Source organism: Leucoraja erinacea, chromosome 38, assembly GCF_028641065.1.
Source record: "Leucoraja erinacea ecotype New England chromosome 38, Leri_hhj_1, whole genome shotgun sequence".
NCBI classification, from domain to species: Eukaryota; Metazoa; Chordata; class Chondrichthyes; order Rajiformes; family Rajidae; genus Leucoraja; species Leucoraja erinaceus.
This window is the reverse complement of record NC_073414.1, coordinates 3,175,753-3,192,767: the sequence shown is the minus strand read 5'-3', so window position 1 is coordinate 3,192,767 and position 17,015 is coordinate 3,175,753. Positions and strand designations below refer to the sequence as shown.

Below are 17,015 nucleotides of genomic sequence, written 5' to 3'. Positions count from 1 at the left end.
CATCCACATTGGCTGCACGTCCCGCCCACTTCCGGGCTCTGTCTGAGTCCAGGTCCCGCCCCCATCCAGTCATTCCCGCGTCTCATTGGCCTGCGGTCCCGTCTGTCATTCACATTGGCTGCACGTCCCGCCCACTTCCGGGTTCTGTCTGCGTCTAGGTCCCGCCCCCATCCAGTCATTCCCGCGTCTCATTGGCCCTGGACCCTGTCTGTCATACACACCTGCTTGTTTGTGTTCACTTGTATTAAGGGATTACTAACCCCCTCTTTCCAATCTCAATACCTGTCCACAAACCTTTTAAAATGTTGCATTTGTATCTGCCTCCATTGCAGGAGTTCTCGAGCAGTTACTTCCAGATAACCAACTAAACAGGTGTAAGGTGAAAAGGGAGAAATGTAAAGGATATCTGTTTTTCATTTCTCCCTTCTCACCTTAAACCTGTTTAGTTTCAAGACTTCTCTGGCCTGGGAGAAAAGATCTGACTGTCTATTCCCACACAGAGAGTGGTGAATCTCTGGAACTCTCTGCCACAGAGGGTAGTTGAGGCCAGTTCATTGGCTATATTTAAGAGGGAGTTAGATGTGGCCCTTGTGGCCAAGGGGATCAGAGGGTATGGAGAGAAGGCATTTCGTTGTCTCTGTACTGTACACTGACAATGACAATTAAAATTGAATCTGAATCTGAAATTGAATCTGAGAAGGCAGGTACGGGATACTGAGTTGGATGATCAGCCATGATCATATTGAATGGCGGTGCAGGCTCGAAGGGCCGAATGGCCTACTCCTGCACCTAATTTCTATGTTTCTATGTTTCTATAGGAGTATGGAGCACAAACCAAAGCTAGGGAGAGCGATCAGCCTATTGCATTTTCTTTAAATCTTTAAGAACATAAAAGAGCAAATGGCCTCCCTTAGTGCCACCAATTTCAATGGTTCGATGTAAACTAATTATCAACAGAAGTGACAGGATTTACAAGAACACAAAGTGCATAAATTGTGAAATTATATTCTTTGTTATTTATTTTAAAACACCTAAAAAAAAAAATACAATGTGCATTTAACAGCCACCAAGCTATTAAGCATTGCAACCTCCAAACAAGCTCTGAACTATATATGTGTTAAAGAAGGAACTGCAGATGCTGGAAAATCGAAGGTACACAAAATTGCTGGAGAAACTCAGCGGGTGCAACAGCATCTATGGAGCGAAGGAAATCCTTCGCTCCATAGATGCTGCTGCACCCGCTGAGTTTCTCCAGCAATTTTGTGTACCTCTGAACTATATACTTTGGGATAGAGGAAGCACCCGCTGAGTTTCTCCAGCATTTTTGTGTACCTTATATACTTTGGGACATTGGTTTTGTACTTTACTTTTTGTACTTTTTGTACTATATCATTGTTTTTTTTTTAATGTGTATGTATCTGTGTTTGTGTATATACATATATATTTGTGTGTGTGTGTATATATATGTTTGTATATACACACACTGAGCTTTTTTTCTCGTTTATTATATTGTTTACAGAGTTCTATGTTCTAAGGCTGTTGAATGTTTAGTAGAGTGTTAAATTTGTTCATGATACATGTATTTTTTATTTCTATTTATTTTTTCATGCACACTGAATGGACACTGGTTGAGCAACGTTTTTTTTGTTTCCTCTGGGTATGCGAATACTCAGGAAATGACAATAAAGATTTACAATACAATACAATACAATGTTTATATATTCTACTGTGCTGCTGCATGTAAGAATTTAATTGTTCTATCTGGGACATATAAACCAAATATCTTATAGACACCGCTATTTATAATAATTTGCCTCTATAAGATCTTTGATATAAACATTCTTGACTGCTGGACTCTGAATTAATGTGTGCTCGGAGGCAGGAACTTCACAGCGGCAATTAGTTGGTCCGAGCGCGGAGCTTGTTGACGGGTGGAAACTGTACGAGCAGCTTTGGATTCCGTGCTGTTAAACGTTGGACTTAAACTGTGTGTGTGTGTGGGGTTTTTTTTGGTTGTTGTTGTTGAATAATAACTGGAGCGAAAACAGAAGCGGCCGCGGGTAAAATGTGAGGCGATGGACGGGGAACACAGTGCGGAGTTGGCGGAAGGTAAAGCAGTCTGTGGATGATGTAGCTCTGGGGCCTAGAGAGGTCTGGAACACATGGAGCCTAAAATTATAGACTCAAAATGCTGGAGTAACTCAGCGGGACAGGCAGCATCTCTGGAGAGGAGGAATGGGTGACCTTTCAGGTCAAGACCTTTCTTCAGACTGAGAGTAGAGGGGAGAGTGGGGAATTGGAGGTAGGAAAAGGCCAGAGCAAATCAGGATTGTATTGTATTGTATTGTATATCTTTATTGTCATTTCCTGAGTATTCGCATACCCAGAGGAAACAAAAAAAACGTTGCTCAACCAGTGTCCATTCAGTGTGCATGAAAAATAAATAGAAAAAAAAATAAAAATACATGTATCATGAACAAATTTAACACTCTACTAGACATTCAACAGGCGTTCCGACCGGCAGCGGCACAACAGTGGCTCTGCTGCAGTGTGGGGGTTTGTGAGCGATACTTGGCAGGGGGCAAAGTCCATTTAGCAGCCTTATAGCCTGTGGGAAGAAGCTGAGGAGCATCCTGCTGGTTTTGCAGCTAATGCTCCTGTACCTCTTCCCAGATGGCAGGATGGAGAAAATGTCATGCGATGGGTGGTAAGGGTCTTTGATGATGGCAACCATGGTCCCCATTTGTGATAACCCCATTTTCCTATATTTTAGTGTGTGGTGGGGAGCAAACATAGAAACATAGACAATAGGTGCAGGAGTAGAGGCCATTCAGCCCTTCGAGCCTGCACCGCCATTCAATATGATCACGGCTGATCATCCAACTCAGTATCCTGTACCTGCCTTCTCTCACCAGGGACTAACTCTACTGAACGTTTTCCTTCCAGTATTTATTATGTAAAAGAATATGTGTGTTATGATGTTTAAGAAGGAACTGCAGATGCTGGAGAATCGAAGGTTACACAAAAAAGCTGGAGAAACTCAGCGGGTGCAGCAGCATCTATGGAGCGAAGGAAATAGGCAACGTTTCGGGCCGAAACGTTGCCTATTTCCTTCGCTCCATAGATGCTGCTGCACCCGCTGAGTTTCTCCAGCTTTTCTGTGTGTTATGATTGTGTTTATAGTTTGTTTGGTTGTTTGTCTTTTTGCACAAAAGTCCGCGAGCATTGCCACTTTCATTTCACTGCACATCTCGTATGTGTATGTGACAAATAAACTTGACTCGACTCCATACCCCCTGATCTCTTTAGCCACAAAGGCCACATCTAACTCCCTCTTAAATATAGCCAATGAACTGTGGCCTCAATTACCTTCTGTGGCAGAGAATTCCACAGATTCACCACTCTCTGTGTGTGTGTAAAATGTTTTTCCTCATCTTGGTCCTAAAATATTTCCCCCTTATCCTTAAACTGTGTGACCCCTTGTTCTGGACTTCCCCAACATCGGGAACAATCTTCCTGCATCTAGCCTGTCCAACCCCTTAAGAATTTTGTAAGTTTCTATAAGATCCCCCCTCAATCTTCTAAATTCTAGCGAGTACAAGCCAAGTCTATCCAGTCTTTCTTCATATGAAAGACTTGACATCCCAGGAATAGACTCAAAGTGCTGGAGTATCTCAGCAGGACAGGCAGCATCTCTGGAGAGGAGGAATGGGTGACGTTTCGGGTCGAGACCCTTCTTCAGACTGAGAGTAGAGAGGAGTGGAGAGGAGGGAATTTGAGGTAAGAAAAGTTCAGAGCAAATCAGGATTGGCAACCTGAAAGGTCACCCATTCCTTCTATCCAGAGATGCTCCTGTCCTGCTGAGTTACTCCAGCATTATGTGTCCAACAGATGACTAAGGAAAGATGGAGCCTATAACTGTTCTCTGGTCCACACCATGCAGCTTGTATAGAATGTGAACGTCCCATTGAGTGAGGTAGACACAATAAAATGGAGTAACTCAGCGGGGACAGGCAGCATTTCTGGAGAAAAGGAAATAGGTGACGTTTCGGGTCGAGACCTTTCTTCAGACTGAGAGTCAGGTGAGAGGGAAACAAGAGATACAGACGGTGATGTAGAGAGATATATAGAACAAATAAATTAAAGATATGCAAGAAAGAAACGATGAAGACGGAAACAGGCCATTGTTAGCTAGGTCAAAACGAATTACAGACAATGAAACCCACCAGGGTGACAGTGTAACTAGTACAACTAGGGTGTGGGAGGGAGAGGGGATACAATCGTGACCTTGGCTGCTGGCTGCGTGGTTTGCACATTTTCCCTGTGACCGCTTGTGGGTTTTTAAGCTAATTGACCTCTGTACAAAAATATATATAGATAATTGCCCCTGGTGTGTAGGGAGTGGACGAGAAAGTGGAATAACAGAGAACAGGTGGTGGGTGTATAGAACAAGCTGTCAGAGGAGGTAGTTGAGGCTGGCACTATCCCAATGTTTAAGAAACGGTTAGACAGTTACATGGATAGGGCAGGTTTGGAGGGATTATGGACCAAGCACAGGCAGGTGGGACTAGTGCGGCTGGGACATGTTGACCGGTGTGGGCAAGTTAGGCCGAAGGGCCTGTTTCCACTCTGTATCACTCTAACTAGTGAATTAATGAATGCTTTATTGTCGCATGTGACAAGTCACAGCAAAATTATTTGCTTGCATACCTAAGGTATACAATAGTTGCCCCATAAAAGGCGCAGAGAAAGATACAGAGTCTCCTGCGTCAGGTCCTCCTTTGTTCTCTCGTGTGAACTAGCCTTGACGGGCTGAAGGGCCTGATTCCATGCTGTATCTTTCAATCAATCAGAAGTTCTCAAAAACAACCTGTTCCCTGAAACTGCTTAATTGTTGGGAAATTAATTGAACCCTAGGTCCTGAAACTCAAGAGGTCCAGGAAGTTGCTCCAGTGATAAGCGACTCTTCTACCGGTGCTGTTGCGCAGCAAGGCGATACTCGAGTGGACGAGATGATTGTGATTCCCACCGAGGGGCAGGAGGCTCCGACTGAGGGAGGGGAGCAGAGTCAACCGGCTGCTCTCGCCTCGGCAGCAGCGCTCAGAGTGAGCAGGGAGCGCTCCGAACTCCTGGAGATCGATGCCATGGATGCCTCGCTCAACAGTATGTTCCACGCCATATCCAGCAGCAAGGCCGTGATCAAGAGCCAGCAGAAGGACGAGCCCGACCTCCTCTACGACCAGAAGCTGGCCATCGTGAAGGAGCTTTTCTTCTGTAAGCCGGTGGTTTTCCTGGAACGCTTTCACAAGATCATCAGAGAAGATCACCTGCGCTGCTTCAGACACTTGGCTGGCAACTACGAAGTTGCCTTTTACTGCAACGAAGTGCAAAAGTCTTCAATGAAGAAAAGGGCCCGAACTAACGTCCGCAACAAGAGGTACGCGGCCCTGCAGCAGATGATCAAAGGTGATGTGTGCAAATAAATCTCTTTCCCTGTCCAGTCTTTAGGCTGGTGTTCACAACATCTTCATCAGGATCTTATTGAAACATATAAGGGATTGGACACGCTAGAGGCAGGAAACATGTTCCCGATGTTGAGGGAGTCCCGAACCAGGGGCCACAGTTTAAGACTAAGGGATAGACCATTTAGAACGGAGATGAGGAAAAACTTTTTCACCCAGAGAGTTTTCAATCTGTGGAGTTCGATGCCTCGGAAGGCAGTGGAGGCCCATTCACTGGATGCTTTCAAGAGGAGAAGGATCTCGACCTGTTTTGGGTCGAGATCCTTCTTCTCCTCTTGAAAGTATCCAGTGAATTGGCCGTTCCTTCTCTCCAGAGATGCTGCCTGTCCCGCTGAGTTACCCCTCTGCCTCCAGCATTTTGTGTCTGTCCAGACTGCCACTCAGCTGCATGTCGGGGCAATTTACAGTGGCTCAAAAAACTATTAACCATGGGCCGGGTTGGGGAAACCCATTTGGTCAAAGGGAGAGCGTGCAAACTCTACACAGGCAGTGTCCAGGGCTGGGGTTGAACCCAGGTTGCCAGAGATGTGAAGGAGCGGCTCCATCTCCTGCGCCCTTTAGCTGTCTGCAATAGGTTTCTCCCCTTTAGAGTGTGAATGAATGAACACTTTATTATCATGTGTGATGAGTCACAGTGAAATTCTCTGCTTGTAAATAGTAAAGGTATGCGAAGGGTGGCCACTTAAAGGGCGCCGACACAGCTACAAAGTATCCCATTGGGCGAGTCCAGAACCAGGGGCCACAGTCTTAGAATAAAGGGGAGGTAATTTAAGACTGAGGTGAGAAAAAAACGTTTTCACCCAGAGAGTTGTGAATTTGTGGAATTCCCTGCCACAGAGGGCAGTGGAGGCCAAGTCACTGGATGGATTTAAGAGAGAGTTAGATAGAGCTCTAGGGGCTAATGGAGTCAAGGGATATGGGGAGAAGGCAGGCATTGATAGGGGACGATCAGCCATGGCGGTGAATAGCGGTGCTGGCTTGAAGGGCCGAATGGCCTCCTCCTGCACCTATTTTCTATGTTTGTATGTTTGTATGTTCTCCCCCCCCCCCCCCCTCCCCCTTGCTCCAGGTCCACCTATATTATCCCCCCCCTCCCAGCCGTTCCCTCCAGAAGGGTCTTCCTTTGTTCTCCCCCCATCACAGCGGTCCCCTCACGCCGGTTCCACCTTCGTTCCTGCCAGCCCCTTCCCCGACTCCCGCGTGGCCCGTCCTTGGCCTCAACGACTGCCGACCCCGACCACCCTGTGTCTGTGTACATGTATACATGTTTGTTGTTTTGCCACAGTCAGCGCTTCCTGGTGCGATGTAAAGTGAATCTCTCTCTAATCTATCTTGGCAACTGTTCTCAAATCCACCCTGGCCTTCCAAGGCAGCTTGCTAGAAGTGTATCAGATAATTACCATTTTGTTTTGCTGTACATTTGTATCAAATATGAATTGAAATTATATTCTTCCTGCATTTTGTTTAACAGTGAAACAAGACATCTCGCCCCGTGGGCCTTCAGAGCTAGGTGCTGCACCCGCTGAGTTTCTCCAGCTTTTCTGTGTAACCTTTGATTCTCCAGCATCTGCAGTTCCCTCTTAAACGCTGGAAGTAACTGTTGGCCAACTTCACTGTAACCAACTGCTGTACCTTCTCTCCTGTTTGTCTAGAATGTATAAACAGTTTAACCAATGCAAATATTTACACAAGTCGACAGAATCCATTTGAGCCCCTTTCTGTTTACTGTTGCAGGTCTTTCCAAAATGTTTCCATTTTTCAGTTACACTCGATCTTTCTAATGATGTTCTTTTTCTAAAGCAGTGGTAATACTGTCAGTGAAGAAAAATATCGGTTCACATGCTTTCTCTGTTGCATCAGTTATTTAACTGAGCCAATGCTCTGTCTGATGAATATGCCTCCTCTCCGCTGGATATTTACACAAATGACTGCCAGAATGTGCCTTACGCCAATTGCTTTGGGAGTCATGGAGTGATACAGTGTGGAAACAGGCCCTTCTGTCCAACTTGCCCACACTGGCCAACATGTCCCAGCTACACTAGTCCCACCTGCCCGCGTTTGGTCCATATCCCTCCAAACCTGTCCTATCCATGTATCTGTCTAACTGTTTCTTAAAGGTTGGGATAGCCCCTGCCTTAACAACCTCCTCTGGCAGCTTGTTCCATGCACCCCACCCTTTGTGTGAAAACATTACCCCTCAGATTCCTATTAAATCTTTTCCACTTCACTTTAAACCTATGACCTCTGGTATGTTGATTCACCTACTCTGGGCAAGAGACTCTGTGTATCTACCTGATCTATTTGTCTCATGATTTTATACCCCTCATCCTACTGTGTTCCAAGGAATAGAGTCCGAGCCTACTCAACCTCTCCCTAAAGCTCAGATCCTGGCAACATCCTCATAACTCGCTTGAGTCACTCCGACAGCACCTCCCACAGGATCTTGCTCTACACTGCGCCTGTGGCTGGGATTTTTGTGGCCCATTCTTTGAAGCAACTGTGCTAACCTGTGTTTGGTTTTGCACTGCAGATGGGGAGTACTTCAGCGATGAGCAGATGCGAACGAGAGATCCCCTGCTCTACGAACAATACATCAGGCAGTACATGACAGATGAGGAGCTGTTGGTTCAAAGCAACAGGAACCTGGGCACTGCAATGACTTTGACTGACCTACTCATGAGCACATATCAGGAAAAGATTGTGCAGCAGAGACTGCAGTGGCAGCAAGAAAGAGAGGATGCCTGTGAAGAAGAGGAAGACGAGGATGAAGGTGCCTTTTTAAAATATCTCTTGGTTTAGATCTTCCCTGAAGAGAATAATTCTGCCAATTGAAAGCAAAACCTGAATGTTATAAATGTTATCCTTGCACTAAACCTTTCTTCCAGATTTCTCCTCTGAAGACATGCTTTTTTTTTCAAGATACAAGATACAAGATACATTTATTTGTCACATGTGCCAGATGGCACAGTGAATGTGATCACCATCCAGCCATACAATAAAATATAGAACACAACACACGATAGTGTTCAACATAAAAACACCCCCACACAGCAGAATCAAAAGTTTCCCACTGTGAGAGAAGGCATCAAAGTCAGTCATCTTCCTCTAATGTTCTCCAATGTTCACCCGTGGTCCCCCCCCCCCCCCCCCCCCCCCCCCGAGCCCTCCTGCTTGGGCTATGTTTTACTACTAATACTGCCAAGTCCTGTGTCTGGAGCAGGTTTGAGGGGCTGAATGTCCTAAAACACAAAGTGCTGGAGGAACTCGGCGGGTCCGCCAGTATCAGTGGAAAGAATGGAATAGCAATGTTTAGGGTCGGGGCCCGTCTTCAGACTGAAGAAGGGTCCCGACCTGAAATATCACAGTCCAAAGAAGGGTCAAAACCCAAAATGTCACCTATTCAGTCCCTCCGCAGATGCTGCCTGAACTGCTGAGTTACTCCAGCACTTTGTGTTTCACTCAAGATTCCAGCATCCTTGTATCTCCCTGACCTCCTTTTCCCGATTGTTAGGTTTGTTTAACATGGGTGTAGCCATGTAAGGGGCATCACATCGTAATGTAGATTTCACACAGATCGAGGCCATTCGGCCCATAACGATTGCAACAAATTTTGATCCTGTTCCAGCAAGAAGTTGCGTTCTCAGAATCTCCTTTACTGCACCGCTCCATGCTGCATCTCATTGATTCAATTATACTTATTGTCACGTATCTCGGTACAGTGAATTGCTTTGTTTTGCATACAACACACAGCATCTGCATTAGTGCTCTGTTTGGGTCTTTGGGGCAACCTCTTATACTCCCGTTTTGAGTTCCACCTTGTTCCATTGCTCCTGTTCCCATACAGAGGACAGTCCTGTGTCTAATGCTGAGGAGTGGGTGCCCAGTGATGACGAGAAGAGCATGCTGAGGGACGAATTTGTCAGCCGCATGCACCAGCGCTTCCTAGATGGAGAAGATAGAGACTTTGATTACAGGTAACTTTCATTCAGACGTTTGGGCGGTGCAGTGGTTCAGTGGTAGAGTTGCTGCCTGACATTGCCTGAGACCTGGGTTCGTCCCTGACTTTGGGTGAAGTCTGTATGCTCTCCCTGTGGCCAAGTAGGTCATCCCCGGGTGCTCCGGTTTCCTCCCACACTCCAAAGGCATACAGGTTTGAAGGTTAACTGGCTTTAGAAAGTAGTTAAAATTATCCCTACTGTGTGTAGATTAGTCCACGGGGTGATTGCTGGTCCGCGCGGACACGCTGGGCCGAAGGGCCTGTTTCTGCCCTGTTCCTCTGAACATGTATACAGCACAGATGGAAGTCACTTGGCCCTTTGGACTGCCTTTTAAAGACTGAATGATATTGTGTTTTTTTAAGGTAGAGAGATTGATAGGTTCTTGATTCGTGACGTTGTCAAGAGTTACGAAGAGAAGGCAGAAGAAGAATGGGGTTGTGAGGGAAAAATAAATTGGCCATGATTGAATGGCGGAGTAAACTCGATTGGGCTGAAAGGCCTAATTCTGCTCCTATTTCTTATGGTCAACTGTGGCCTCAGCGCAGATATCTCAGCTGAGAGTCACAACGCAGCGAGAGGGTGCTCCTTTGCTAAACGTGCTGACGTTCTGGTAAGATATTAAAACCAAACGCCATCCACCACTTGAGAACGATGCAGGAGCTGCCCTGTCATTGTTTTGAAGAACGACCAAGGAATGTTCTGATGCTCTGGCCAATATTTACTGAGCAATCAACATTGGTAAAAGAAAGTATGTTGCGTGGCCGTTATTTCTCCGCTGTTTGTGAGATCTCGCTGGATATGAATTGGCTACATTATTTCCTAAGTTACAAAGTGGATGCAGTTCAGGAAGAGTGAATCGGCTGTGTGGCAGTTTCTGACTTCCTGAGCCTTCCTATCAAAGGAAAGTTTCTCTCCTCGTTTCATCTGATTTCCGAAAAACCGTTCTCCTTCACTGGAGGATTGATCCTTAAATTTTTTTCTTAACGAAATCCACGGAACAGCTTATCATTTTGTGTCCACAGCAACAGTGTAACTTGATGCGAGTTGGCTTGGCATCCTCTCCTGTCTACGAAGCAGTTTGCAGCGTTTCTGAGATGCGAGGCTGTGGCTCTGTGTGTCGTGTACCAACATTACCCACACATTAGTGCCTTGAACCAGAAGTGGGACCATAAGACAGAGGATGGACACAAAATGCCGGAGTAACACAGCGGGACAGGCAGCATCTCTGGAGAGAAGGAATGGGTGACGTTTCGGGACGAGACCCTTCTACAGACTGAGGAAGGGTCTCGACCCGAAACGTCGCCCATTCCTTCTCTCTGGAGATGCTGCCTGTCTTCCGCTGAGTTACTCTGATATTTTGTGTATCTTTGGTTTAAACCAGCATCTGCAGTTCCTTCCTACCCATAAAACAGAGGAGCAGGATTCACAAATTGGGAGCCTGGGGGACAAAGCCTGGCAGTTCAGTACGATACCGAGTGCATCACTGTGAAAAAGCATCCCGACCCGAAATGCCACCTATCCATATTCTCCAGAGATGCTGCCTGACCTGCTGAGTTACTCCAGCTCTTTGTGTGTTTTTTTTTTGGTAAAACATCATCTACAGTTCCTTATGTCTACTGTCATAAATGTTGTTGTTTTTGAATGAGACATGAAATCACAGCCCCATCTGTGCTCTTGAGTGGACGTGAAACACACACTGCTAACTATTTTGAACAAGAGAAGCAGAATGTGGATTGACAATGGATCAGCTGCTCAACCAATACCCAAAGCTGATCAGTGGATATTTATAACACTGCCCTGGTAATGCGCAGAGCTGACATTTCTGTGCAGATTTTGGCTCGATTTTGTCTCGATTTAATATAGTCTTTCGTGATGTGATTCTAAAGTATTTCAAATCCTTAAGATCTGAGAGGTGCAGAATTTAATGGAAGATTTTTGTTTCAACATTTGAACATAGAACAGCACAAAAACAGGCCCTTTGGCCCATAATGTCTGTGCCAAACATGATGCCAAGTTAATCTCCACTGCCTGCACATAACCCTCCATTCTTTGCATATATCCATGTGTCTTCCTAAAATCCTCATAAATGCCACTATTATATCTGCCTCCACCACCACCCCAGGTAGCAAGTTTCAGACACCCAACACCCTCTGTAAAAAAACTTGCCCAACACATCTCCTTTAAACTTTGCCCCTCTCATCTTAGAGCAATGCTTTCTAGTCTTCGCCATCACTCGACACAGAAAAAAATAGCATGGTGCTGAAACATACTTTAAGGTTGGAGAATGAATAAACACTGTTGAGCTGACCTCTGTAAAACTTGCAGTTGATTTAAGACCCATATCCATTCCCCTTTCAGTACTGTCGATGACAACCCAGAGTTTGACAACCTTGACATTGTGAATCGTGATGAAGAGGAGCGATACTTCGATGAGGAGGAGCCGGTGGAAATCGAAGATATGGAAACAGAGTTGGATAGAGAATGACGAGATTCAAACACAGTTCAATTATATGTCATATTTTTCCATTTTAAAGTTAGAATTGTTTCTGAGTTTGCTTTGCGACTGTTAGAGAGAAGATGTTGTGGTATTTGTACATGGTGAGTCGAAACCAAAAAGTCCTAATCTCTCCTCTTTCCCCATTCATCAAGAATGATTAAAATGGCCAAGTGCCCTGTTGCTCTGGACCCAACAGCCATTACACCATGAAAGAATGAAACTGTGGGTGGCTGTTAAATGAAAATGGTATTACATCTCCCACATCTTCACCATTTGGTCCCTGATGTGCATGGAGTTAGCTGAGGCAACAACCTGGCCCTGGTCTCCTGGAGATCAGGGCAGAACAGTGGCTGGTTGAGTTTCTGCCTCGCAGCACCAGAGGCATGGATTTAATCCCTACCTCCAGTGCCATCTGTGTGGAATTTTACACATTCTCCCTGTGGGTGCATGGGCTTCCTCCCACATCCCAGACGTGCGGGTTTGTAGGTCAATTGGCCTCTGTTAAATTGCCCCTGGTGTGTAGGAAGCAAACGCAGTTATCAGAGAACTAGTGTGAATTGGTGTTCAATGGTCAATGTGAACTTGGGTGGGCTGAAGAGTCTGTTTCCATGCTGTATCTTTTTTTTAATTAAAAGAGCTTTCTAATTGCTTGTCTAATTGTCAGTTGTTTTATTCCCCCTCCCCCCCCGCCTGTTATGTGTGAATCAATCAAGGATGTGGGTGAATATAGTTCACAAGTGCTATGGTGGAGGAGGCTTGTTTTATTTCTCCCACTGCCCTTTCCTTATTGAACTGCCATCGAAGGGAGGTAAATATTCTCCTCATCTATATAAATTGAAGATGTAACAGTCTGTGAAATGAAAGGTCTGAGTAGGTTACACAAAAAAGCTGGAGAAACTCAGCGGGTGCAGCAGCATCTATGGAGCGAAGGAAATAGGCAACGTTTCGGGCCGAAACCCTTCTTCAGACTGACAGAAAGGTCTGAGTATGTTGTGTGGTCAGCTTCAGACAAATAACACAAATGTAAACTTGGTAAGTATTAAACATTTTATTAAGCACAGAATAAAGATAAGACACAGGGAAAAAAAGTACACGTATAATTTATTAAAAATTACTTTAGAAACCATCACACTTTCAAATTTCTCACAGAATTAAAAGTTAAATGCTTATTAACAGGGGCAAAGAGGTTGCTATGCATTAATTACAATATAGGATGTTTTAAGTACTCACACTTTATGCAAATTAAATAGGACCTGTGTTTTATCTTTATTCTCTGGTCAATAAAATGTTTAAAACTCACCAAGTTTACATTTGTTTGAAGAAGAGTTCCAACTCAAAACCAACCCAACCTTATTTTCTGTTTATATTTGAATATTTTTATTTCAGGTTTCCAGCATCTGCAACTATTTGTATGTCCGTTAGCCTTGTACATCTTCCCTGCAACCCTTTAGTGACTCTCTATGTTCTTTTAATAAAATGAAACTCAACGATGATCAAGGAAAGTTGGAGCCCATTATTGCCTGTGGTGTAGGTCACCCATTTATTTAGCTCGTGGCCCCCTTTGGATCTTTTAATTTTTCTGTGCCCCCCCCCCCCCCCCCCGACATTATTGGCGGAAAAAAAGTACTTCGATATTATAATACCTTCCATAAAAATATCAGTGTCTATTAATTGCACATATATTCTCTTTTATTCTATTCCACTATTTCAACTACATAGATTTAAACTTATTAAAACTGAAATTTAGGGGGCAACAGGGTGATAGCTCTGTGGCCCCCTTCATTGAACCTGTGGCCCCCTAAATCCCCAAATGTTTCTGTGGCCCCCCTGAAATTTGCCATGGATATGGCCCCGGTTGGGAATCACTGGTGTAGGTGATAATGAGTTTTCCAGACAGTGAAACTCAACAGGATGGCAGTGAAACTAGTACGGCGACTAGAGTGGGGGAGGGACGGAGAGACAGGGGATGCAAGGGTTACTTGCAGTTAGAGAAATCAATATTCATACCGCTGTGCTGCAACCTGCCAAAGTGAAATATGAGGTCCTGTTTATTGGTTATAATGTCACATGCAAAATTAAATTGTTACTTAGTCGTGTAGATTGTTATTTGTATTTTATGGATTTTGTTCAATAATTTACATAGGAACGAGCTGCCAGAGAAGGGGTAGATGAATGAGGTACTGTAACAACATTTAAAATACATTTAAGGATAGGTACATGGATAGGCAAGGTTTAGAGACCAAGTGGGACCAGTATAGATGGGGCATCTTGGTCGAGAAGTTGGGCCGAAGGGCCTGTTTCTGTGCCATATGGCCCTATGATTCAATTCACATAATGTGATCTACTCATTCAACAGAGAACTTTATTCTCTGAGGCCATGATGATAGCGATTTGTGATTTTGCAGGGAAGTTATGCTGTTTTTGAGAGTACACCTGGAAATATTTCCTCTCAAATAGTTACAGCCATGTGTGGACACACAAATGAAGATACAGAGATTGTCTAATGGAAACAAAATGTTAATATTATCAGTTGATACTGGAATCTTGTATCAGTGATCTTTGCAAATAAATAATTGTGTTGCTGTTGCTCTCTGAGCTTGGATACTTCTAAATGCAGACACATTGTATGACATTGTCTCAAGTTCGCATGTATTTTCTCTAAATCCTCATAACACTACATAAATTACCAGAACAGGCCAAGGATGAAAATAACATCATATCTAAAGAACAGAATACTCTGCGTTTTCAGGATCTTCTATCCAAATTAGCAATATTAGCCCCATATCCCCCTCCCATTCCAAATCTGACCATTCTGTCCTGGGCCTCCTCCATTGCCGGAGTGAGCTACTTGGAAGTTAGAGAAGTCGATGTTCAGACTGTTAGGGTGTACTGCTCATATTTCATACATTACAAAGCCTTAGCTCTGGTTACCTTTATTGCTCACCATGGCGCCCAGGTGCAGATATTGGGCTTGTTGCTGCTGTGTTGGACATTGACAATGGTTGATATGTGGCTGTTATTGCCCCAGTTACTTCAGTGGTTGACTACTAGGCCTTAGCTCCAATTACCTTATTGCTCACCATGGTCCCCCTGGTATAGACATTGGGCCTTAGCTCTGGTTACCTTATTGCTCACAAAGGTCCCCCTTGTGCAGACATTAAACCTTAGCTCTGGTTAGCCTATTGCTCGTCATGGTCCCCCTGATGCAGATATTGAGCCTTAGCTCGGGTTAGCTTATTGCTCACCATGATACAGATATTGGGCTTGTTGCTGCTGTGTTGGACATTGACAATGGCTGATATGTGGCTGTTATTGCCCCAGTTACTTCAGTGGTTGACTACTAGGCCTTAGCTAAAAGGATTTGAGTATAGGAGCAGGGAGGTTCTACTGCAGTTGTACAGGGTCTTGGTGAGACCACACCTGGAGTATTGCATACAGTTTTGGTCTCCTAATCTGAGGAAAGACATTCTTGCCATAGAGGGAGTACAGAGAAGGTTCACCAGGCTGATTCCTGGGATGTCGGGACTTTCATATGAAGAAAGACTGGATAGACTTGGTTTGTACTCGCTAGAATTTAGAAGATTGAGGGGGGATCTTATAGAAACTTACAAAATTCTTAAGGGGTTGGACAGGCTAGATGCAGGAAGATTGTTCCCGATGTTGGGGAAGTCCAGGACAAGGGGTCACACAGTTTAAGGATAAGAGGGAAATCTTTTAGGACCGAGATGAGGAAAACAGAGAGAGGTGAATCTGTGGAACTCTCTGCCACAGAGGGTAGTTGAGGCCACACAGTTCATTGGCTATATTTAAGAGGGAGTTAGATGCGGCCCTTGTGGCTAAAGAGATCAGGGGGTATGGAGAGAAGGCAGGTACGGGATACTGAGTTGGATGATCAGCCATGATCAGCCATCGCGCACAAACCCCCACACTGCAGCAGAGCCACTGTTGTGCCGCTGCTGGTCGGAACGCCTGTTGAATGTTTAGTAGAGTGTTAAATTTGTTCATGATACATGTATTTTTTTTATTTCTATTTATTTTTCATGCACACTGATGGACATAGCAACGAGCAAATTCAGGATGACCAGCAATACAATACATGATCATATATGAATGGCGATTGTGCAGGCTCGAAGGGCCGAATGGCCTCTACTCCTGCACCTAATTTCTATGTTTCTATGTTAGAAACTGTGGCAGAGAGTTCCAGAGATTCACCACTCTCTGTGTGAAAAAAGTTCTTCTCATCTCAGTTTTAAAGGATTTCCCCTTTATCCTTAAGATTTCCCCTTTATCCTTATGTTAGCTCTGGTTACCTTATTGGTATTTCGTTGTCTAATGCATTTCGTTGTCTCTGTACTGTACACTGACAATGACAATTAAAATTGAATCTGAATTGCTCACCATGGTCTCCCTGGTATAGACATTGGACCTTATTATTGTGTTATTATTGCAGTCTTCAGGGAGGAAGCGGCCGCTTCAGTCCAGGCCGCTGAAGAATCGTTCACCCGACGCCGATGATCCAGCTTCGCGGCAGAGGGCCTGAGAACATCGAGTTGGCTAAGGAGGCCACATATAGACCCCGACCTCGGGTGGACTATGAGGGGGAGAACTGGATATTTTTAGTGCCTTCCCTCACAGTGAATTCTGCTGTGGGGGGACGTTTCTTGTTGATTTCTATAGTGTACTGTTCTGTGTCTTTTTTTTTTTTTTTCTCTTTTTTTTTTTTATTTTATTGACATTTAGATATGGATTTATTTTACACTTACATGACAGTGAAACTGTGCTCGTACAATTACATTTAACAAAAAACAAGAAACAAAAAACTCAGAAGGTAAGGCACAAATTTGGTTACAAATATATACTGGAAAGTTTTGTGTGTGGAAAGTTATGGTAGATATAATTCTCGGGAAAGATATTCCTGAGTCTGTTATCCTGGATTTGATTATAGCGCCTTATTCAGCAGGTCGAACAGTGATGCAGAAGGCATTGGGCCATGTTTGT

General features: G+C 44.5%; 1 protein-coding gene across 1 annotated transcript; it reads left to right on the top strand.

Moving 5' to 3' along the window:
• Positions 1-1,906: 1,906 nt before the first annotated feature.
• On the top strand, positions 1,907-12,667 carry ccdc97 (coiled-coil domain containing 97). Its single transcript, XM_055663626.1, has 5 exons — positions 1,907-2,109; positions 4,918-5,466; positions 8,053-8,292; positions 9,367-9,496; positions 11,879-12,667. Exons 1-5 carry the CDS (start codon positions 2,076-2,078, stop codon positions 12,003-12,005), a joined length of 1,080 nt encoding a protein of 359 aa, XP_055519601.1. The 5' UTR covers positions 1,907-2,075; the 3' UTR covers positions 12,006-12,667.
• The last annotated feature ends 4,348 nt before the right edge of the window (positions 12,668-17,015 follow it).